Raw genomic sequence first — 23772 nt, forward strand, 5'->3', positions numbered from 1 at the left:
CTTATTTAAAAAAAAAAAAAAAGAAGAAGAAGACAAGCACAAAACAAATGGACACAGAGGGCAGACAGCGAGCACAAACAATGAGGAGGGAGAAATAAATAAATCTTTTTAAAAATAAACATACATACAGGATGCAACAAAAGCAGCTCTCAGAAGAAAATTTATAGCCCTTATAATCTTACATTATAAGAGAGAACTCAGACTCGGCCCCTACCGGAGACCGGGGCCGTACCATGGTGGAGAAGACTCAGAAGAGTGTGAAGATTGCTCCTGGAGCAGTTGTGTGTGTAGAAAGTGAAATCAGGGGAGATGTAACTATAGGACCTAGGACAGTGATCCACCCTAAAGCACGGATTATTGCAGAAGCCGGGCCAATAGTGATCAGTGAGGGTAACCTGATAGAAGAACAGGCCCTTATCATCAACGCTCACCCTGACAGTATCACCCCTGATGGTGGAGATGCAGAACCCAAACCTATGATCATTGGTACCAATAACGTGTTTGAAGTTGGCTGTTATTCCAAAGCCATGAAAATGGGAGATAATAATGTTACTGAATCAAAAGCATATGTGGGCAGAAATGTAATACTGACAAGTGGCTGCATCACTGGGGCTTGCTGCAGCCTGAATACTTTTGAAGTCATCCCTGAGAAAACAGTGATCTACGGTGCAGACTGCCTTCGTCGTGTGCAGACTGAGCGGCCACAGCCCCAGACACTACAGCTGGATTTCCTGAGGAAAATCTTGCCAAACTACCACCACCTAAAGAAGACAGTGAAAGGGAGCTCAACTCCAGTTAAGAACTGAGAACAGCATGTGGAAGCAAGTTAACATTTCATCTTTGACCACCGGCTTTTGGAAGGGCCACAGTGTTTAAAGTGCAGTCTTCATCACTCACAGAATAATACGTGTTGACTTTATTTTGTAAAACTGAGTTACAGAGGAAACAATTTTCATTGTCACTGTCCTCTAAAATTTATGTATTATTTTCCTATATTGTTCCTTTTCTGATAATTTACAAATATGGGCTACACAGTTATGTAAGAAGTTATGTGATAAGAAGGGGCATATCGTTATGTATTTATATTCTAACATATACTAAACTAAATAAAAGTGCTGATGACAGGGAAAAAAAAAAGAGAGAGAGAACTCAAATCAATAGCCTAAATTTACTCATTAAGGAATTAATAAAATCCAAACTAATTCCAAAAGTGCAAAAGGGAAAAAATAATAAAGAGATAAGTAAAACAGAGAAGAGAAAAGGCAATAAAGCGAATAAATTAAGCCAAAAGTTGGTCTTGGAAAAGATTAACAAAATTGCCAAAAGATTAACAAAACTGACCAAGTGAAAAACAGAGAAAATTAATTACTAAAATCAGGAATGAACGTGGGGACATTATTACTGACCTTACAAAAACAATAAGAATTGTAAGAGAAAACTATGAATAACTGTACACGAAACTAGATAATCTACATGAAACGGACAAACTCCTAGAAACACACAAACTACCAAAAGCGGGAAGCGGATTTGGCTCAATGGATAGAGCCTCCGCCTGCCACATGGGAGGTCCAGGGTTCAAATCCACGGCCTCCTGACCTGTGTGGAGCTGGCCCATGCACAGTGCTGATGCGCGCAAGGAGTACCCTGCCATGCAGGGGTGGTCCCCCACGTAGGGGAGCCCCACGCGCAAGGAGTGCGCCCCATAAGGAGAGCCGCCCAGCGCAAAAGAAAGTGCAGCCTGCCCAGGAATGTCGCAGCCCACACTTCCCGTGCCGCTGACGACAGCAGAAGCGGACAAAGAAACAAGACGCAGCAAACAGACACAGAGAACAGACAACTGGGGCGGGGGGGTGGGGGAGGATTAAATAAATAAATAAATCTTTACAAAAAAAACAACAAACTACCAAAAGTGACTCAAGGAAATAATAGAAAACAAGTACAGACATAATCACTAATCAAAATATTCCCAATGCAGAAAAGCCTAAGACCAGTGGGCTTCAGTGGTTAATTCTACCATTAACTTAAAGAACTGACAACAATCCTCCTCAAAATCTCTCAAAAAAATTGAAGTGAACACTTCCTTACTCCTTCTATGAGGCCAGGATTTCCCTGCTACTAATGTTAGAAAAAGACATCACAAGAAAACCACAAGACAATATGCTTTATTAATGTGAATGGAAATACCTCCAACAAAATACTAGCAACTTGAATCCAAAGGAGGGAGCAGATGTGGCTTAAGCAGTTGAAAGCCCACCTCCCACAAGGAAGGTCCCCAGGTTTGGTTCTCGGTGCCTCCTGAAAAAACGAACATGCAAAACAAACTCAGGCAAGCCAATGTAGCTCAGGTCCACCAATGGCTGAGAGAGGCCTGGAAAAGAGGGGAGAGACATATGCCTGATTACCCACAGCTGAGCTCAGAGAGAAAGCATCTTTAGATGATGCCGCCATGTGCCCTGATGGCCCACAACTGACCTTCTGTGAGACAGCATCTCTGATGATGCCTTGATTTGGACATTTTCACAGCCTCAGAACTCTAAGCTTTTAACCTAATAAATTCCCACTGTAAAGGCAACACATTTCTGGCATACTGCTCCCAGCAGCCTTTAGCAAACTGAAACAATGCTCAAAATCATTTGTCATTAGGGAAATGCAAATCAAATGCATGAGCTACCACATCACATCAACTAGGATGGCTATAATTAAAACAAAACAGGAAATAAGAAGTGATGAGGATGTAGAGAAATTGGAACTCTCATGCACAGCAGGTGGGAATGTGAAATGATTCAGCCACTGTGGAAAACAATTTGGTGGTTGCTCCAAGTTCATTCAATACAGAATTACTGTGGTCTGGCAATTCAATTCTTAGATATATAACCCAAAGAGCTGAAAACAATGAGATACTGTTACACTAATATTCACAGTACTGTTCACAAAAGCAAAGGGTAGAAAAGCAATCCAAGTGTCCATCAATAGATAAATGGATAAACAAAATGTAGTATATTCGTACAGTGAATACATATTCAGCCATAAAAAGGAATGCAGTTCTGACACATGCAACAACATGAATAACCTTTGAAAATGTTTTGCTAAGTAAAATAAACCAGACACAAATAAATATAATTTGATTCCACTTAAATTTGCAAATACAGAGACAGAAAGTAGATTAAAGGCTGCCAGGGACTGAGGAAAGGGAGTTATTGCTAATGGGTGAAAGTTTGTTTGGGATGACAAAGAAGTTTTCGTAATGGAAGGTGGAGATAGCAAACATTTTGAAGGTAATTAATGTCACTGAACTGTACATTTAAAAATGACTAAAATGGCAAATTTTTGTTATTATATATATATGTTCCCACAATTGAAAAAAAGGAAGAACACTCCAGTGCCCAATGGCTTCACTGGTAAATTCTAGGAAATAAAACCCAAAAACAGAAAACACTATCCACCCAACTCATTCTATGAGGCTAGTACTATTCTTTCTGATACCAAAGCCAGAAACAAAAAGAGAGACAAAAATTCCTCATGAACAGATGCAAAAGTCTTTAACAAAGCAAACAGAACCCAGCAATATATGATTAACACCTACTCACATTCACCATTAAAAAACAAAAAACACTTAAACCACAAACAGAAGGACATTTCTTCAACCTGGTGAGGACATCTATGAAAAACCTACAGCCAACACCATACTTAATAGTAAAAGCCCTCAAGGATCATAAGGAAATAATGTATGCTTTTGCCAAATCTAACTCCATACTGTACTAGAGCTAGAGGTTCCAGATGGTACAATATGGTTTCATTGTTGTTGTTAGTTTTAAGTAAAATTGTTTTACAAATTTACTTTACAAAATCCTGTATTAAAAAAATCTCAATACACACACATACTAACTATATATTACAACAGATGAGGTTAGCAAGGTACTCAGCAACCAAGTGTATTTCTATACACTGGTAATGAACAATGTGAAATCGAAATTTTAAAAAGAAATTCCATTCACAAGAGCATCCAAAAAAGTGATTGGGCTCCCATCTACCATATGGTAGAGGTCCAGGGTTCAATTCCCAAGGCATCCTGGTGAAGGCAAGCTGGCCCACATGGTGAGCTGGCCCAAGCGAAGTGCTGACCCCTGCGGTTAGCTGGCCCACATGGCAAGCTGGCTCAAGCAGAGAGCTGGTACAGCAAGATGATACAACAAAAATAGACACAGAGGATAGACAATAAAAGACGCAGCAGACCAGGAAGCTGAGGTGGCACAAGAGCACCTCTCTTCCCACTCCAGAAAGTCCCAGAATTGGTTTCCAGTGCCACCTAAAGAGAAGACAAGCAGACATAGAAAAATGCACAGTGAATGGACACAGAAAGCAGACGGCCGGGGGGAGGGGGCTGATAAATGAATAAATCTTTAAAAAAAAAAAAAAGTATTAAAAAACTTACAAATTTAACAAAAAAAGTACAAGAATTGCAGGTGCACAGTTACAAAACGCTGCTGATATAAAGAAAATCTAAAGAAATAGGCATTTTATGTTCATGGATTGAAAGACTCAATATTGTCAAGATGGCACCTCTCTCCAAGTTGTTCTATAAATTCAATGTAATCCTTATCAGAATTGCAGGTGGGTTTTTAAAAATAAATTGACAAACTGATCCTAAAATTTACAGGGAAACATAAAGAACCTAGGATAGCCAAGACAATTTTGAAAAAGAACAAAGTTGGAAGGCCTTACACTATCAAATTTCAAGGTTTACTGTGAAGCCACAGTAATTAAGACAATGTGGTAGCAGCACAAGAGTAGGCATACAGATTAAGGAAAAAGAAATGAGTCCAGAAAGAAATTCTTACATTTATGGTCACCTGATATGTGACAAAGACACACACATAATTCAATACGGAAAGGACAGTATTTCAACACATGGTATAGGATGCAAATATATACTGACATGAACTCACACTCCAAAAAAAGAACTCAGATCCTTAACCTCACACCATACACAAAAATTAATCAAACTGATCACAACCTAATATAAGATCTAAAACTAAGAAAATTCTACAACAGGAGAAAATCTTCAAGACATGCAGTTGGGCAATAAGTTCTTAAACTGACACTAAAACACAACCACTAAAAAAAAAGGAAATTTGGATTTCCTCAAAACTTAAATCTCTGTGCTTCAAAAGGCACCATCAGGGTTGGACCAAGTGTTAAAAACTGCTCTTTGACCTTGAATAAAAGAGGAAAATGGCAAAGACAAATGAGTTGATATGGCTAAGAGTCTTCCAAAAAGAGTCAGGAGGTCATCAGAGGGGCCGCACTTACAACCCTAGATACTGGTTCTCCTGAAGGCTATGGAGATCCACAGGGTATATAGTAATAGCAGATGGATTTGGACTTCTGTGCCATGTCAGAGGGCCCTACTTTGGAATTTGTGCTCCTGAGTGTGACGGAGCTGGACTCAGATGTGACTTTTCTACACATGCCTCTTCTGTTACTTTTACTGACCCTGTGGTTGGCGCTAGGGATGGTCCATACTTAGGAGACTTGAATCTCTGGACTGCCCAAGTGCCAGCTTGGCCCTGAGCCTCAGTAGAGTGGTGACACCTACTCTCTGGTTCGTTGCTCTTACTCAGGTCAGCTAGAGGTGAAGATAGTCAAACACCACACCAGGGAACCAAGAGTGTCCACAACTGCAAGTAGAGGAATTGCATCCATCATCCATGTGGAACCTAAGCCGCCTCTTGATCTAGAGGTGGAGGGGATATAGCCATCCCAGGGTCCACAGAATGGAGGAATAAAATATGGACTAGAGTGGACTGATATTCTACTATAAAACTATTTTGACGAGTAAAAGAAGAAATTTTAGCATCAAGGTGGAGAAAGTGGCCACAGTAGTTGCTGAGGGCAGGGAGGGGGTAGAAGAGATGTGATGTGGGGGCATTTGTGGGATTTAGAGTTGTCCTTAATGATATTGCAGGGTCAGATGCTGGACCTTATACATCCTGCCATAACCCACTGAATGTACTGGGGGAAAGTGCAAACTACAGGGTAAACTATTATCTGTGTAGTGCAGCAGTACCCCAAAATGTGTTCACCGATGAGTGTACCGCAATGATGAGGGAGGTTGTTAGTGTGGGAGGACTGGGGGGGGGCGGTATACAGGAACCTCTTATACTCTTTAGTGTAAACATTTTTTTGGTGATATATATTATCTTCAAAAAAATACAATTTACAAAAATGCGGTGGGTGGTGGGGAGTGGCTTATATGGAAACCTCTTATGTTTCTTGTTTTTTTAATGTAACATTCCTTGTGATCTATTAACTTTAATTTTTAAAAATTAAAAAAAAAAAGTATTTTATAAATGCACAATAAAATTTTTTGCTTGCTGCTAAATACATATTTAAAAAAGACACCATCAGGAAAATGAAAAGATAAGCCACAGATGGAGAGAAAATATATACAAATTATTTCGCTGACAAAGGGCTTATAACTAGAATATATATATACACACCTTACAAATAAATCTATTAGAAGGCAAACAACTCAACATAAAAAGTGAGCAAAATATGAACATTTCACCAAAGAAAAAATATATGAATGCCTAACAAGCATGTGCAAATATGTTCAACATCATTAGTCAGGGAAATTAAAACGATTATACTGCTACATACACATTAGAATGGCTGAATTCTAAAAAATCAAATGTTGGCAAAGAGGTGGAGAAAGTGGGATCCTTGTTTTATGCTGGTGAGAATGTGAAATGATACCACCACTCTGGAAAACAGTTGGTAGCTTCTTATAAAGTTAAACAAATTTACCACACAACACAGCAATTCCACTCCTAGGAACCTATCCAAGAGAATAAATGAAACCATATTTCCATGCAAAAAAAAGTATGTGAATATTTATAGCAGCATTATTCGTAATAACCAAAAACTGGAAACAATCCAAATGTCATCAACTGGTGAGTGGATAAATAAAATGCAGTATATTCACAGAATGGAATACTGTTCAGCAATTAAAAGGAACAAACTATTAGTACATACCACAACCTGGATGAACTTCAAAAACATTATGCTAAGTGAAATATGCCAGTTGGGAATGAGAGAAAAAAGTGGAAAGAACACAGGGGTAGATGTCTCTGTGTTTAACTTTAAAATGTAAATATGTAAGTGACTTTTTAACACAGAACACCAACTCTATATTCTGAGGATGAATAACTGCAATGAAATGAAAAATATCAGAAGTGTTCAGATCTATGAGTTCATTAGTACATAAAAAAATCAGTTACAGGATGCTATAAGAACCAACTCAATATTTTGAAACCTGATAAAGAGCAAGAATCAAGCATTTATTATGATTTTACTACATACACTATACTACCAAATAACCAAATCATTGATGAGAAGTTTCTCTTTATAAGAGTATGCCAACTCATAAATGAAGAATGATATAATTTAAATACCACCATTTTGAACCCCTTCTTGCCTTCATTCTATCACTATTCTTTCCACCATTTGTGTCAATCAAAAACTCTCCTACACCTCTAAGCACTTAAGGGACTTTACGGGAAACGGACTTTGGCCCAGTGGTTAGGGCGTCCGTCTACCATATGAGAGGTCCGCGGTTCAAAGCCCGGGCCTCCTTGACCCGTGTGGAGCTGGCCATGCGCAGTGCTGATGCACGCAAGGAGTGCCGTGCCACGCAAGGGTGTCCCCCGCGTGGGGCCCCCACGCGCAAGGAGTGCGCCCGTGAGGAGAGCCGCCCAGCGTGAAAAGAAAGAGCAGCCTGCCCAGGAATGGCGCCGCCCACACTTCCCATGCCGCTGACGACAACAGAAGCGGACAAAGAAACAAAACGCAGCAAATAGACACCAAGAACAGACAACCAGGGGAGGGGGGGGGAATTAAATAAAATAAATAAAATCTTTAAAAAAAAAAAAAAGGGACTTTACACATCCTTGTATTCTCCTACAAGGTATAAGGAGAGTAACCATGCCTAGTCCTGACAGCTGAAAATAGGCTAGAAAAGGTATTAAAACTAACACTTACTGATTCATGGTGTATCTCCACCATCATTAAGTTCTTAAGTACTTCCAATACCTGGCCTCTTACTACCTCTTGGACCAGATTGCCCAACCATGCTCCAATACAAATCTCAACTCTTTGAAATTGTAATCTACATTAAAAATGCCTATAGATAAACCATTTTGATGCAACTCAGCTCACCCTTCTAACCCTCAAATGGTTCCCCAAAGAGTTTTCACAATTAACACAGCTCTTGCAATCTGAGAAACAAAGAATAAGGCTCAGGGGATCCTTAGCTAGGACTGCCAGCTATCCAGATACCTACTATATGTCTCTAAGGAAGCCCAACCCGACCTCCAAATGAAGAAATATCAGATACTTTTAAAATTACAAAAACACATCTGGGAAGCGGATGTGGCTCAGGCGACTGTGCTCCCACCTACTATGTGGGAAGGTGCTGGTTCGGATCACAGTGCCTCCCAAAGAAGACAATGAGCTGGCAGGACGGGCAGGTGTGGCAAGCTGACACAACAAGAGACACAAGAAGAAAAAACGTGAGACACACACCAATGCAGGGAGCAGAGGTTCCCGTTGCCTCCTAAAGAAAAGAAAAGAAAAAAGCATAATGAGAGAGACAACAAAGCAGGGAGCAAAGGTGGCTCAAGTGATTAGGCACCTCCCTCCTGGGCTGGGCTCCCAGTGCCTCCTAAAGAAACAAGGAAGACAAACAGACATAGCAAGGAAAAGACAGGAGGGTGGTGAGAAATAAATAAGTCTTTTTTTTAAAAATTGATCCTAAAAAATAAAACAGATGGGCAATCTGAGTCAAAGGTAACATATCATTCACTGATAAGCTATTGCGATGCACCAAAAAGATGATGACACAACCAGATTAAAAAAAAGTTTGGTTCATGACAAAAAAAATTTTCTCATAACACTGCCTTGGATCCTTAAGCTGTAATATCTCACAGGGATTACTTTCCTTTACAAGTACATGTGGTTTGTAACAAAACAGATTTGATATTTATGTGCCCTGTTTAAGCAGTATTAAATGATGCTGAACTGAACCAGAGAAAGACTAAATATTCATTTCTACACTTCACCTCAAAAGAAAAGTTATTATGACATCTGATACGGGAGGAAAAAAGGCTCAATATTATTGGCCCACCTCCCCAAACTCTGGGAGAAGAGTGGGGCTGGAGACTGAGTTCAACCACATGAGCACTGATTCCATCAACCATGCCTACATAATAAAACCCATATAAATCTCTGGAAACCCAAAGCCTTGGGTGCGCTTCAATAGTTGAACTCCACAAGGAGGAACACAGAAGCTTGCACCTGAGACTTCCCAGACTTCACCCAACATTTATCTTCTTCTGGTTGGCTCTATAATTACTTTGGCAAACATGAAGCCCCTCATTCTCACCTGCCTCATGGCTCACATGCCTCATGCCCTTGCCAGGTCTAAACTTCCTCTTAGAAACGTAGAACGTAATGAAAATGAACAAGACAGCAGCAAGGAAGTCCTCAGAGAGAGAGGGTTTCTCAGGTTTGCTCTGCTCTACAGAGTTGAGAGCGGTAGATATCAGTGAACTGAATAGGCAGAGAGAACTTCTGTGAGAAAGAGTACAATGAACTGAAGTACACAGGAAGGAATTAAATGAGAAATATGTCACAGCAGATGCTGAGAAGGAATCTAGCAGCAGTTCATTAAGTAAAGGAAATTGATCCCAATAAACTGAGTAGCACATTCCACAGGACAAACTCTCCCAACTCAATTTGGCAGATTGTTTGTCTGAACAAATACAACCAACTCCAATCACAAGCTATGTGTACCCAGAAATATATTCCAAGAGAAGAAGTATAATACCACCCATGCCTGGAGGAACGTCACAGAACAAAGAAATAGAACCACTTCTAACTGAGAGTGCCTATACGAAGGTAATGAATCAGAAACACCCATTTCTCAGGAGCTTTTCCAACAATTCTACCAGTTTGCTGCCTACCTCTATGCCTCTTGGAATTATTCTCCATAAATCATGGAGGATATCACATTCCCACTCCAGATGTTTAACTCATTGCCTTTGAGAACTCTGAAAACACTGACATTATGTCAGATTGGTGAAATTACTGCAATGGCTCTTGGTGTGACTGAAAATCTCACGTTCTTAATTTCTCCTGTTTATCATTAAAAAACTATCCTATCCAAAGGCTTCAACTGTGTCATGGCATTATGAAGACCATCTAATCAGAGTACATTAAAATCTTTACTGGGAGCCAGTATAGCTCAGTGGTTGAATGCAGGTTTCCTATATACGAGGTCCTGGGTTCAATCCCCAGCCCCAGTACTTCCAAAAAATAAACAAATAAATAAATAAAAACACAGTCTTTACTAAGTTTCTATGATGGGAATTTTGTTTAAAAATTATTCTGCTAGGTGCTTCTTCTGTCAGGAACATCATTTCAAATAACTGTAGTGACTGAGTTTTTTTCTTTTCAATAAATTACACTTTAAGGCACACACACAGACATTAGGACATGAAAAATTGGAATACAGACTGTAAGCTTTATATGTAAGCTTTAAATGTACAAAGTCATATTAAGTGTTCAAGGAACAAGATGTATACACACTCAAGTGTTCAAAATGGACTGATGCTAGATGGACAGACAGACAATAGAATGGTACGGCAAATGTGGTAAAATGCTAAAATCGGTGGATCTGTGTATACTGGAGTTCTCTCTTTGGATGACGCAACAAAAAGAAACACTGATTCCCGTGCCGCTGACAACAACAGAAGCAGACACAGAAGGTGCAGCAAATGGACACAGAGAACAAACAACTGGGGGGGGGAGGGAGAAAAAACTAAATAAATCTTTAAAAAAAAATTCAATTAAGATTTGAAACTAAGACATACATTTTACCACAATTTTTAAAAAAGAGAGATTAAGACTTAGTTTTACAATATCACAATGGTCATTCTGGGAAATTCCGAGAATACATTATCTGTTGATAATTAACAGGATATTTAATATTAGATTTTTAATACTCAATTTTTTTTCAAGATTAATTTTTTTATTTATTTCTCTCCCCATCCCACCCCTCAGTTGTCTGCTCTCTGTGTCCATTCGCTGTGTGTTCTTCTGTGACCGCTTCTATCCTTATTAGCGGCACCAGGAATCTGTTTCTTTTTTGTTGTTGTTGTTGTTGTCATCTTGTTATGTCAGCTCTCCATGTGTGCCGCGCCATTCTTGGGCAGGCTACACTTTCTTTCGCGCTGGGCGGCTCTCCTTACAGGGTACACTCCTTGTGCGTGGAGCTCCCCTACGCGGGGGACACCCGTGTGGCACGGCACTCCTTGCGCACATCAGCACTGTGCATGGGCCAGTTCAACATGGGTCAAGGAGGCCCAGGGTTTGAACCGCGGACCTCCCATGTGGTAGGACGACACCCTAACCACTGGGCCAAGTCCACTTCCCAATGCTCTTAATTTTGTGAAGCTTTTTATTATGAAAATTTTCAAAGATAATAGTGTAATTAACCTCTATATACCCATCACCCAGATTCAATAATTAAGTTTGTCACTTTTGCTTCATCTACCCACCCTTTGCTCTTAAAAGTATTTTAAAGCAAACACCAAGAATTACTAATTCACCTTTATATACATTAGTATTAATCACTACAAATTTTTATGTAACCACAATGCCATTACCTAACGAACTTAGCCTTTTTAAATAATGTTAAATAGATTTTAAGATTTAATTTTAAGGGAAAAAAGACATAGAAAACGGTAGTTTTAACTCACTCATAAAAAACATTGCTAACTTATTTTTCCCAACCACCATGTTTTTCAGGGCCTTACCCTTTCCTTTTATTAAAAACACTTACCATAGATCATTCAAATCATTACAGTATTTAGGCCAAAGTTAGTACTTGGACTGACTGACATGCATCCTTATACCTGCCCCACCGGGAATCACTGCCAGCATCAAGGCAGTGTAAGTCAGAAAGTAACCCACATCACCAAACTAAATAAAAAAAACAGACAAACTATACCTAAGACTCAAATCAGCTTGCCTCTTTCTCTATATAAGGGATAGAAACTTCTACTTATCATAAGGAAACAAGGGAAAACGGACTTGGCCCAGTGGTTAGGGCGTCCATCTACCACACGGGAGGTCTGCGGTTCAAACCCCGGGCCTCCTTGACCCAAATTTTTACATTGTCTACATCCAAAACAAGAATTAACAACTAATGCCCTCAAAAACCTAAGGCACTACAAGAGATCTCCAGACATCAAAAATGATGTGAGGGGAAGTGGATATGGCTTAACCAGTTGGGCTCCCGTCTACCATATAGGAGGTCCAGGGTTCAATGCCCAGGGCCTCCTGTGAGGGCAAGCTGGCCCATGTGGAGGGCTGGCCCACATGGAGTGCTGGCCCATGTGGAGAGCTGACACAACAAAAAGAGATACAGGAGAGAGAATAAGAGATGCAGGGAAATGGACTTGGCCCAGTGGTTAGGGCGTCCGTCTACCACATGGGAGGTCCCCGGTTCAAACTCCGGGCCTCCTTGACCCGTGTGGAGCTGGCCATGCGCAGTGCTGATGCGCGCAAGGAGTGCCCTGCCACACAGGGGTGTCCCCCGCGTAGGGGAGCCCCACGCACAAGGAGTGCGCCCCATAAGGAGAGCCGCCCAGCGTGAAAGAAAGTGCAGCCTGCCCAGGAATGGCGCCGCCCACACTTCCTGTGCTGCTGACGACAACAGAAGCGGACAAAGAAACAAGACGCAGCAAACAGACACAGAGAACAGACCCCCGGGGGAGGGGGAGAATTAAATAAATAAATAAATCTAAAAAGGAAAAAAAATTAAGCAAAAAAGCACAGCATTACCCTCTTAGCAAACTTTAAAATAAAAGCTGGTCCCACTTCTGAACAAAGTAACTGGAAATTCACTCACTCCAAAATGCCACTGTGGTAAAGATGGCCATCCTATGAAATTTTATGTTTCCCAGTGACTATATAAATGATGTCTTAATTACTGATGAAGCAAGCCCTTTAACCCCACTAAAATTCTAACCAGATTGTTGGGGAAATTAAGATTAGTGACAGGTCAGAGCTGCCAGAACACATGAGACAGGGGGAACACACAAAAGAAAACTGACAATGGCTAAAATGCCTAGCAAAAATTTTTAATGACAAAAAAAATGCTCCTGTGAACACTGGACTTGGCAGTAATAAGGATCATAAAATTAACAATGGCAATAACTTCAATAGGTTAAGAAATTATCATGGACAAATTAGATGTGAAAAAATTTTAAAAGCTAAAAATTCAAATCCTCATTTTAAAGGTTACATGGAAAAGAAATGGTCCCAATGAAAATAATTTCAGTAAAATTAAAATCGAAAGAAATGAAAAATTATTTTAGATGTTCTATATAGAAAAATGATCAAGGAATTAAAGCAGTCTTTTAAAAAAAAAAAGGGCAAACATTTGAAGAGACATTTCCCCAAAAAAGATAATCAAATGGCCAGTTAAGTATATACCCAAAAGAATTAAAATACAAAGGCTCGGATAAATACGTCTACACCTATGTTCATTACACCATTATTTACAATAGCCAAAAGGTGGAAGCAACCCATGTATCCATGTGTTTATCCAGATGAATGGATAAACAAAAGGTGGTATATCCATACAATGGAAGATTACCTCAGTTATAAAAAGAAGTGAAGGCTGGTACATGCTACAACATAATGAACACTGAAGACATCAGGCTGACTGAAATAAGACACAAAAGGACAAAAACTTTATCTCTCAAGATGAAAGAATAAACAAATTCAGAGATGGAAAGAAGACATGGGGGTAGGGGAGAATGGGCAGTTACTGCTGAGTATGAAAGTTCTGGTGTGGGATGAAGAAAACAGTCTGGAAGTAGACAGTGGTGAAAGTTACACGGTACTGTTGGTCTACTTAATGTCAAAGAATTTTCTGCTTAAAATGGTTAAAATGATTTTGTTATATATATTTTATCACAATTACCAGTAAATTAACTTTTTTTTAAAATTAAGGATAAATAGATTTGCAATAAAGTAAAGAGAGAAAAATATTAATTACAGCAATCTAGGTGGTAGATACAGGGTATTTACCAAATAATCCTTTCAACTTTTCTGCACATGTGAAAAATTTTATATTAATATAAGGTTATATAATATGGAGATTGTCCTAAATTAAAAGGATCAAGGAGACCTAACAACCAAATGGAACGTGGGACCCTTGTTGGAATCCTACTTTGAACAAATCTGAATTCTTGGGGACAAGCAGGGACATATGATTTAAAAGCAGGAATTAGACATTAAGGAATTACTGCCCTGTATTGTGGTTATGCAGAGAACCATCTTTTTTTTAAAGGACACAAACAAAAGTATTGATGGGTGAAATGAGTATTGTCTGGGATTTGCTTTAAAATACTTCACAAGAATGAATGGATAGAATCATATGGCAAATGTGACAAATTGTTCAAATTGGTAGATGTGGGTATCTGGGGATATAAAAGTATGCTGGAGTTCTCTGTATGGGTTTTGTACTTCTTTGTAACTACCCTATAACTGAGAGTATAAAAAGTTTTGTTTTGTTTTTTAATTGTAGCACAGAATCTAACATGGATCATGAACCGTTCCCCCTTCGAAGAAGAAATAGTACACTACTCCAACTTTTAAGTTTGCTCTACACACTCCTTCCAGAGTGATTTGCTCATAAAAGTAATGTTACTACCATTCATAAACTGTTTACTGCCAAATCTGTATCTCCAGCTCAAATCTTTCTTCTTCTGAGCCTGAAACCCACATATCTAACTGACTTTTAGAAATCCCATCTCCACTCAATAACTCACAGACAACTCAGGTTCAACATGAGCAAATATGAATCTTCCCTATACTCTTACCTAAAACCTGCCCTTTCTCCTTCATCTATCTCTCATTCTTTCGGATGCTGACACTTTACTCAGAAACCAAATGAGATACCTTGAAACCACATAAAATTTTTTCTTCACTTCAACCTCACATCTATCTAGTCATTTCCCCAAGTCTCATTGCATACCTGTACTGGGTTGAATGGTGTACCCCAAAATTCATGTCTACTCAGAACCTCGCAACGTAATGCTTTTTGGAAATAGGGTCTTTGTAAATGTACATAGATGAGGCCATACTGGATTAGGGTAGACCCTGAATCCAATGACTAATGTCATTATAAGAAGGCCACGTGAAGACAAAGGCAGAAACTGGAGTGACGCACTACAAGCCAAGGTGCATCAAGGATTGCCAGCAACCAAAAGCAGCCAGAAAGAGAGGCATGGGAAAGCTTCTCCCTCCATAAGGAACCAACCCTGCCAACACCTTGACATTGAATTTCAGAACTGTGGGCGAATAAAATTCTATTGTTTTAAGCCACAAAGTCTGTGGTGATTTGTTACAGCAGTCCTAGGAAACAAAATATAACTTCCAAAAGTCTGTCAAATACACCCGTCAGGTTTGTTTCTTATCAGTCTGCTTGCTGTGTCTGCTCATTGTGTCTGTCCACTTGTCTTCTTTTAAGAGGCCCTGGGAACTGAACCCAGGACGACCCATGTAGGAGGCGGGTGCCCAATCTCTCGTGCCACATCCACTCCTGCTCTTGCATCTATTCACTGCGTCTGCTTGTCTTCTTTAGGAGGTACCAGGAACCTAACCCAGGACCTCCCAGGTGGGAGGCTGGTGCCCAACTGCTTGAGCCACATCTGCTCTGTTCCTTCAGGTTTTATTCCCATCATTACTCCCTCCTGCCTTAATCAAACTCTCATCATTTCTCATGCTGAATACTACAAGAATTTTCTAGCTTATTTTCCTGCCTTATCTTCACCTAATCCAATCAACTCATCTTCCACCCTACTACCAAAGTGATCTTTCTAAAACACAACTCTGATTATTTGCCTTTCTTCTTTTCTTCAAGCAGCCTGTAAAATCCAAAGCCTTTAGAACAGGGGTTCTAAGAAAGGGGTCTGTGAGCTTGAAATGAAATTCAAAAAGCCATTATTCTTGTGGAGACATTTGGTGTGGGTATGATATATTTATTAAATAATACACAGTAGAGTGTGAACTTATAAGGGGTATGTGATTTTCACCTGACTGGCAGAGGGGGTCTGTGGAACAAAAAAGATTAAGTATCCCTGCTTTAGAATGACATGTAAGTCCTTTCCAAATCTGGCCCCAATCCACCTCACACTCACTCACACACACACACACACACACACACACACCTCCCACCACTAACTCCACGAATTCCATAATCCATTATCACCTAACATGAGACATGCTTCATGAAGAATGTTTGCTCATTCCTCTGTAATTTGCTCTTCCTAGAATGTCTTTCTTCCTTCCTTTTATGGTAAACTATTCATTCAACAATCAACTCAAATGACACCCAAGAAGGAGGCTTTCTTAATTCTCTCTCATCAGATTGTTCAGAAAGCACTTTGGTACATTCTCCTATTATAACATTTATCAATTATATTGTCACCATTCAGTGGGTCTCACTCAAGAGCAGACATTTACTTATTTTCTCCATCTTTAAAACAATGTTGGCACCTAAAGATATAATGAATGATTCATTAAAAAATACTATGGAGTTAGGAATGACACTGGAAATCAACTTGTTCTTTGGCCTCATTTTAAGATGGACTTTCAGAACATTATATAGCTAGTTACTGGCAATGAGAAATAAAAGTCAAGTCTACTGATTCTCAAGGCTAGTATTCTTCCATTTATCCAGCACCATCTCTACTTCTGCTATTAAGTCTCTGGCATCCACTGGGAAAAAAATGTTAGTGTCTTTCCACTTACCCCCTCCCCCCAAAATGATTACTGAAATGGGGTCATAAAAGAACAATTAGCCACAAAAGACATAAAACCTTTTTGGGGGAAACAATCATAGATGCTGGCAATAATGGCAAGTGACTGAGGCAGGAAATGAAAGGGAGGTGAAGATGGAAACTTAGCACCAGGTTTGTGAGAGCCAGGAAGTCCTCAGAGTGCATACACTAGAGGTGGAAGATGCCCTGCTCAGATTCTCTATACATGGGCCTCAATTTTTAAAGTTAATCTTGAATGGTTCAAGTCAACATATATGCTATGAGGCATTAATATCTACTCTATAAAGACATTTCAACAAAAACAAATCTCAACCTATACAGTCTTAAGAATTTACAGCATCACATATCTTAAAAGACTGTGTGTTATTTATGTTAAACCCTTGATTAGAATGCTCTGCTGTTCATAAGTGATATCACTTCACAAGCATTATTCTTTTGTAAAACAGATAATTTTCTAGTAATGGCAATAAATTGATGTCCATCAACCCAAATACATACACATACTCTTCTCTTCTCCTAGTGTAAGAATAACTCTACTAAACCTGAGTGATGATCCATTCAGCCTAGATTCAGTCTCCAACAATATCAAGACATACATAAAGAAGAGGAGAACCCACCTCTCCGACTGATGTCAGAGGTCTACAACAGGACTTGAAAAATACTCCTTTCATAATCCAATCCATTGATCTAAATAAATATCCCCATTCTCCACCTTTTCCAAATTAACAATTGTTTTTGCTACCAATATTTAATAAACCATTTCTCCTTCAATCATGTATGTAAATAATAGATAATTCTTGGGGGTGGGGTGGGAATCAGTTATAAGGCAAGCACTGTGATAAGAGTCTGTGACTGCATCATTTAAGAAGGCATTCTCAAACCTTTTATCCTATACAGTTACATTTCTGAATTACAACACCAAAATTATACCCTCAAATTAAAAGCAGAGTATGCAGACAGAATATGTTTTCAAACAATAACCTGTAGGATATCTTTGGATACATACACACATGGAAATAATCTCTGGACTCAGCCAAAAACAAAAATGACTACACCATAAAGAGATCATATGTATCACTTAGCAAATTGGCACAAATGATTTAACTGTTCTTGGACAACTGTGAACTGTGAAGTTCTGTTCTTTTTAAAGCTTATTTTCAGCCTTGCAAAACTTGTGCCAAATATAGTTTTTGCAGGCATATCTTGAAGTTGAAATCTCTTAAAAATCGTATCACTAGGCAAAATGCATGAATATCATAAGAACTACTACAAAAATAAGTTCAGGTCAAAGAAATGAATTTGAGACCAAGAACCCTCCTAACATTTCCCTCTCCATGGGGCTTGCTAATCCATGTCCTATTTGAGTCTTAAAATGTTTTCTTAAAATTAACTAGCAAAAATAATGATAGCATGCCATAAAAAAAAAAGGCATTTTAGTTAAAAACAATAAAGGGGATAAAAGACAGATAAGCATTAGCCACTAAAAATGGTGATACAGACTGGAATATTTCAGCCACTTGACCAAACAATTATTTTAAAATTCACTATATCACTTTAAATAACTAAGTACTACTATATTGGCAGAGCAGTAATAGCTCTCATCCCAAGCAGTATGCCAAATTTACAGGGGAACTGGGGTGAAATATAAGGCACAAAGCACATGTTTCCCACTTGGTAAAAGGAATGAACTAGTATGCTAAGAAGTGAAAAAGAATAAACACTGCTGTTTTAAAAGTATTAACGCTCCTCAAACCAAGCCACTTAATAAGCATCTAAATGGTTAAATGGCCAGAGTTTCTCTTTGTATTTCTTTGATTAACCTAAAACTATGACAAAATACATCCTGTATTTATGTTGATAAGTCAGTAGTTTATACCAAGTAAGCCTCACCAGTCAAGTACTATTATAAACTAAATAATCCAAAAATCGCTATAAACTATTAAATGGAAGATGTACAACCACTCAGACTCACTATTAAATGGAAGATGTACAACCACTCAGACTCACAGCATATACAAAAACTCAAGTCATGCCTCATTTCATATCCTAGAAAGAATTAGAAGGGAATGCCAGATATCATCTATCTTAATAATTAAGTGAGGATGACTTTTATAGTGTTTTGCAGTTACAGAACACTTCTGGAACATTCTATTATTTTCTTATTTTAGCAAAACAATGATGGTCTCTCATGAAATAATTACCAATAATACAACCTAGTTTGGTCAATTAGCCACAATTAATTTGATTCATAGCTGAAAAACAAACATCAATCAAATCAATGAAAGTCCAGATCCAAAATTTCTGAACTGGTTTCCCATGGAATCAAAAGTAATATTAATAGGTTTGCTTTATTACCCTCTTGGAAGAGTCATCCCAAAATATATCAGCATATCGAATAGCTGTCAAGAAACTTGCTTAACAAGGCATTGCCTAAATTTACTGGCACACATGGTTTTTTAAAAGTGTACCTAATAACATCACACAAGAAGTCATTCTAAGACAGAACAACTCTCGGCCAGGAGTAAGGACTAGAATCACCTGGCTGGCCTATTCCAGACTTTACTCAGTGTCTGGGATGCTGCCCAGAATGTGTATTTTCAAAAAGCCCCCCAAGTAATTCTGATGTACAACCAGGATTAAGAACCACTAAGAGGGAAACGGACTTTGGCCCAGTGGTTAGGGCGTCCGTCTACCATATGGGAGGTCCGCGGTTCAAACCCCGGGCCTCCTCGACCCGTGTGGAGCTGGCCATGCGCAGCGCTGATGCGCGCAAGGAGTGCCTTGCCACACAAGGGTGTCCCCCGCGTGGGGGAGCCCCCACGCGCAAGGAGTGCGCCCGTGAGGAAAGCCGCCCAGCGTGAAAAAGAAAGTGCAGCCTGCCCAGGAATGGCGCCGCCCACACTTCCCGTGCCGCTGACGACAACAGAAGCGGACAAAGAAACAAAAGCAGACAAAGAAACAAGACGCAACAAATAGACACCAAGAACAGACAACCAGGGGAGGGGGGGAAATTAAATAAATAAATAAATCTTAAAAAAAAAAAAAAAAAAAGAACCACTAAGATACATTAACCTTTTTTGCCCTGATGTCATCTTTTTTTCAGTAACAAGAACTCCTAAGGAATTTTTCTAATCATGTTATCGTTTAAGTGGGAAATATGATAAAATAATTTTAAAGAAAAAATATTTTGATCAATCTATTTTTAGATTATACTATGAAGACCAATTAAATAAAACATGTAAAGACAAATTTTTACTTCCCATTAACAAGAAACAGATCTTGCTTTATTTAAATTAACCGTGTAAGAGAATATCATTTGGTACAGATCTATTTTAAATGTAGTATTTTGTCTGTACACTTAAATGTTAACATAGACTAAAATTTAATATATTATGCAAGTTAAAAACTGTTTATGTAACCTGGGGTTCAGAATTCTTAGGATTTTTTATTTAGAACCATTTTCACCATTTCTGTGTTTTGTTATTAAGTGATGAACTAAAGGTGGCTTCAGACTGGTCTTTGCAAACACTTTTCAAATACCATAAAGCAAATACTGACTTTTTTTCTTAAGAAGGTACCAGTGATTGAACCTGGTTTGTACAAGCGAAGCAGGCACCGAACCATTTGACCTACACCTGTCCTCTATAGTCTTTAAAAATACATAAAATCATCATGGTAGATAGAGGATTCAGTCATTCTGTCACCAATAATTACCCTAATGCTCACTTGACCTCTCCTCAAATTGCTTTTCTTTTTAAGGGGGTATCGAGATTGAACCCAAGACCCCGTAAATGAGAAGCAAGCAATAAACCACTAAGCTACACTGTTCCCCTGAATTGCCTCATTTTAAAGAAAGAATCAAAAGTATTTTATCTCTTAAAAAGATAAAAAGCATAAACCTTTAAGTAACATAAATTTAAGATAAAAGGTGAAAAATCAAGATGATTTTCTCATACTAAAGTGGAAAATTATTCTAGAGGCTTTTAGTAGTGAGCTCATAATCTGTTCATAACCCCATCCAGTTCAGTATTTTAAAATCAAAACTTGAGATGAAAAACACTGAAGGCATCTTTGAATGTTCCCACAGCTTTCAGGAACAAATCTAAGTTTTTTAGTTTTTATAGCACTGTTCAGGAGAACTTTCTGCAATGATGGCAATGTTCTATATCTGCAATATCCAATATAGCCATTAGCCACATGAGACTAAAAATGTAGCTAGGTATAATGGAATAACTGGCTTTCTAATTTTATTTAAATTGCCACAAAGGACTAGTGGCAGTATTTGAGCAACATATGTTTAAAACATTATCTGATTTCTGCTTCCAGACAAACTGGAAAAACCAGATTTACTCTCCTGCCTGAAACTTAAAAAAAAAAAGAAACTAGACAAAACAACAGTTTTCAGATATTGGGCAACAGGAAGCACAGGACAGAGATGGCTGAGTGGAGGAAACAAATGTGAAGTGAGCCCTTATGTTGTCACGTAAGGTGACAACTGCCCCACCTTACTACCTGGAGAAAGTTTTCCCGCTGCAGCAAAGGGAAGAGCAACTAGACAAAGTCTGGTGATCTACCTGAGTTGAGGAGACAGAGCTGTGAGGCCAAGGCAGATGGACAGAAATAAGTACCAGAAATAAAAAAGCAGACAGGTAAAGAGCTCCAGATTTGCACAGGTCCATCTCAAGTCTTCAGCTAAGAAATGATCATCACAAACTACCCCTCAGTCTGAGAAAGAACCACTGGAAAGAGGCAGAGGGAATAATCCCCTGGAAACCTCATTAGATAAAGTAGTCAGAAAGTTCTTGCCTCAGTAGTGGGGAAAAATTAGCCCTAGACTAAAGGCTGCTCTGGTCCCACTTAACAAAAGCTTTAAAACAAACTTCGAAAGAATCGAACTGTCTCCAAGTAACTTAACCTAATTGCAGAACAAAATTCAAGAAAACTTATAGTACAAAAAATATCCAATATTCCAACAAGGCAAAATTGACAATATCTAGCATGTAATCAAAATTAATCAAGCATACAAAGGAGGATAAACCATAATGACCATAACCCATAATGAGTAGAAAAATCGACAGAAACGAACTCAGAAATGACATAGATGACAGAATTAGTAGACAAGAAGGGCATTAAAAAGTTATAACTATATTCCATACATTCAAAATGTTTCATGCAACTGACAACAGCTTCAAAGTACATCAAGCAGGAGGGACCTCCAGGAAGATGACAGACCAGAAAGACACGGGACTCTCTTCTCTCCCAGAAAAACAGCTAGACAACAGGCTGAAACAGCCTGGGAAAAAAATCTTCTAAGGTTTAGGACACCAGGTGAAGGTTAGACATGGCCAAGAAGAAAGAGGGACAAAGGACAAGAATCAGAACTGTGAGTTAAAATCAGCAGCTGCTACTGCCAGCATACTTCCCATCCCACCCCTACTAAAGACACTTCAGAATTCTCAGACCTCTGGGCCTGCTACAAAGGGGTCTCCAGGGACCCACTGCCCCAGGAAAGGAGAGAGAAAGGGACACAACCTAAGGCTGACTCAGCTTTTGACCCATAAGTTTGCTCTGCTGTGTCCCAAGAGACCTTCCAGCCCTGTTGGGGCCACGCCACTCTCTGCCTTCCGAGCCAGCTCAGGACTGAAGAGCTCCAACCCTCCCAACTCCCTTTCTACTACCTGGACTGATTGCTGAGGACACAACGGGAGTGAAATTATTTCCTATCTGGGAAAAGGGAGGGGGCTGCCAGAGAAGGCTAGAGAAGTGTCTCCGAGAAAGTTTGAATTAACAGGGCTCATAACCTCCAGGCAAGAACCAGGTTGCAGCACACACTCTAACCAGACATTGAACCAAGAGAGCTGCCGAAGAGCACCAACTGCTGGGAGACCAAGGAAGTGCCTGTTAGGAAATTAGAAGTAACTGAGAGCCTTTTTCCAGTCTTTATAGTCTTCCTCCCCAAGGCCCTAGAAATCAGGTCTGCAATCCATTACTGGGACCAGTGCCCAGTTCTGAGCAACTAACAGGGACAATTCTAACTATCCAGGTTGAACCAAGAATCAAAGAGCAGCAGTAACACACAACCTTCCGCCACTAAATCCCTATGAAAGAGAGAGAAATTGAGCATCTGAGTGAACTACCATCCAAATCAGGTGCCTAGACATCAGCAAAAATTATTAGCCATATAATGGAAGACATGGCCCAAGAAAAGGAATATATCAAAGCCCCAGAAGAGATGCAGTATTTGAAACAAATAATTAAAGAGATGCACAGAAATTTCCCAATATCAAATTAATGGGGTGAAAGACAATATGGCAAAAGAGGTAAATGACAACAAGACAGTGAGTGAGCACAAAGAAGAATCTGAAAATCTGAAAAGGAAAGTAACAGAGCTGGGGAATTAAAGACACGACAGGTGAGATCAAAAACACATTAAGGTAAGCAGACTTGGCCCAGTGGTTAGGGTGTCCACCTACCATATGGGAGGTCCTCGGTTCGAACCCCAGGCCTCCTTAACCCGTGTGCAGCTGGCCCATGCGTGGTGCTGATGCGCGCAAGGAGTGCCCTGCCACTCACCCCTGCATAGGGGAGACCCATGTGCGGGGCTTGCTCCCCTTAGGGAGAGCCGCCCACCGAGAAAAAAGTGCAGGCTGCCCAGAGTGGGGCCACATACATGAAGAGCTGACGCAGCAAGATGACACAACAAAACAAGACACAGATTCCCAGTACTGCTGACAAGAATAAAGGCAGACACAGAAGAACACACAGCAAATGGAGAGAGAGCAGACAACTGTGGGGAGGAGGGCGGGGAAGGGGAAATAGATAAAAAATAAATTTTTAAAAATGCTATTGAAAAAAA

General features: G+C 39.4%; 2 protein-coding genes across 2 annotated transcripts in view; one reads left to right on the forward strand and one right to left on the reverse strand.

The window, feature by feature from the left end:
• MSL2 (MSL complex subunit 2) overlaps positions 1-23772 on the reverse strand; it is a 44208-nt gene that overhangs the window by 7121 nt on the left and 13315 nt on the right. The window lies entirely within an intron of this gene.
• Positions 184-901, forward strand: LOC101420084 (dynactin subunit 6-like). Its single transcript, XM_058294998.2, has one exon. It carries the CDS (start codon positions 234-236, stop codon positions 804-806), a length of 573 nt encoding a protein of 190 aa, XP_058150981.1. The 5' UTR covers positions 184-233; the 3' UTR covers positions 807-901.

The sequence above is a fragment of the Dasypus novemcinctus genome, chromosome 4, assembly GCF_030445035.2.
Source record: "Dasypus novemcinctus isolate mDasNov1 chromosome 4, mDasNov1.1.hap2, whole genome shotgun sequence".
Taxonomy (NCBI): Eukaryota; Metazoa; Chordata; class Mammalia; order Cingulata; family Dasypodidae; genus Dasypus; species Dasypus novemcinctus.

What these genes read in the sequence shown, in the direction of transcription:
- LOC101420084 (XM_058294998.2), top strand. Translation starts at nt 234, where the DNA reads ATGGTGGAGAAGACTCAGAAGAGTGTGAAGATTGCTCCTGGAGCAGTT.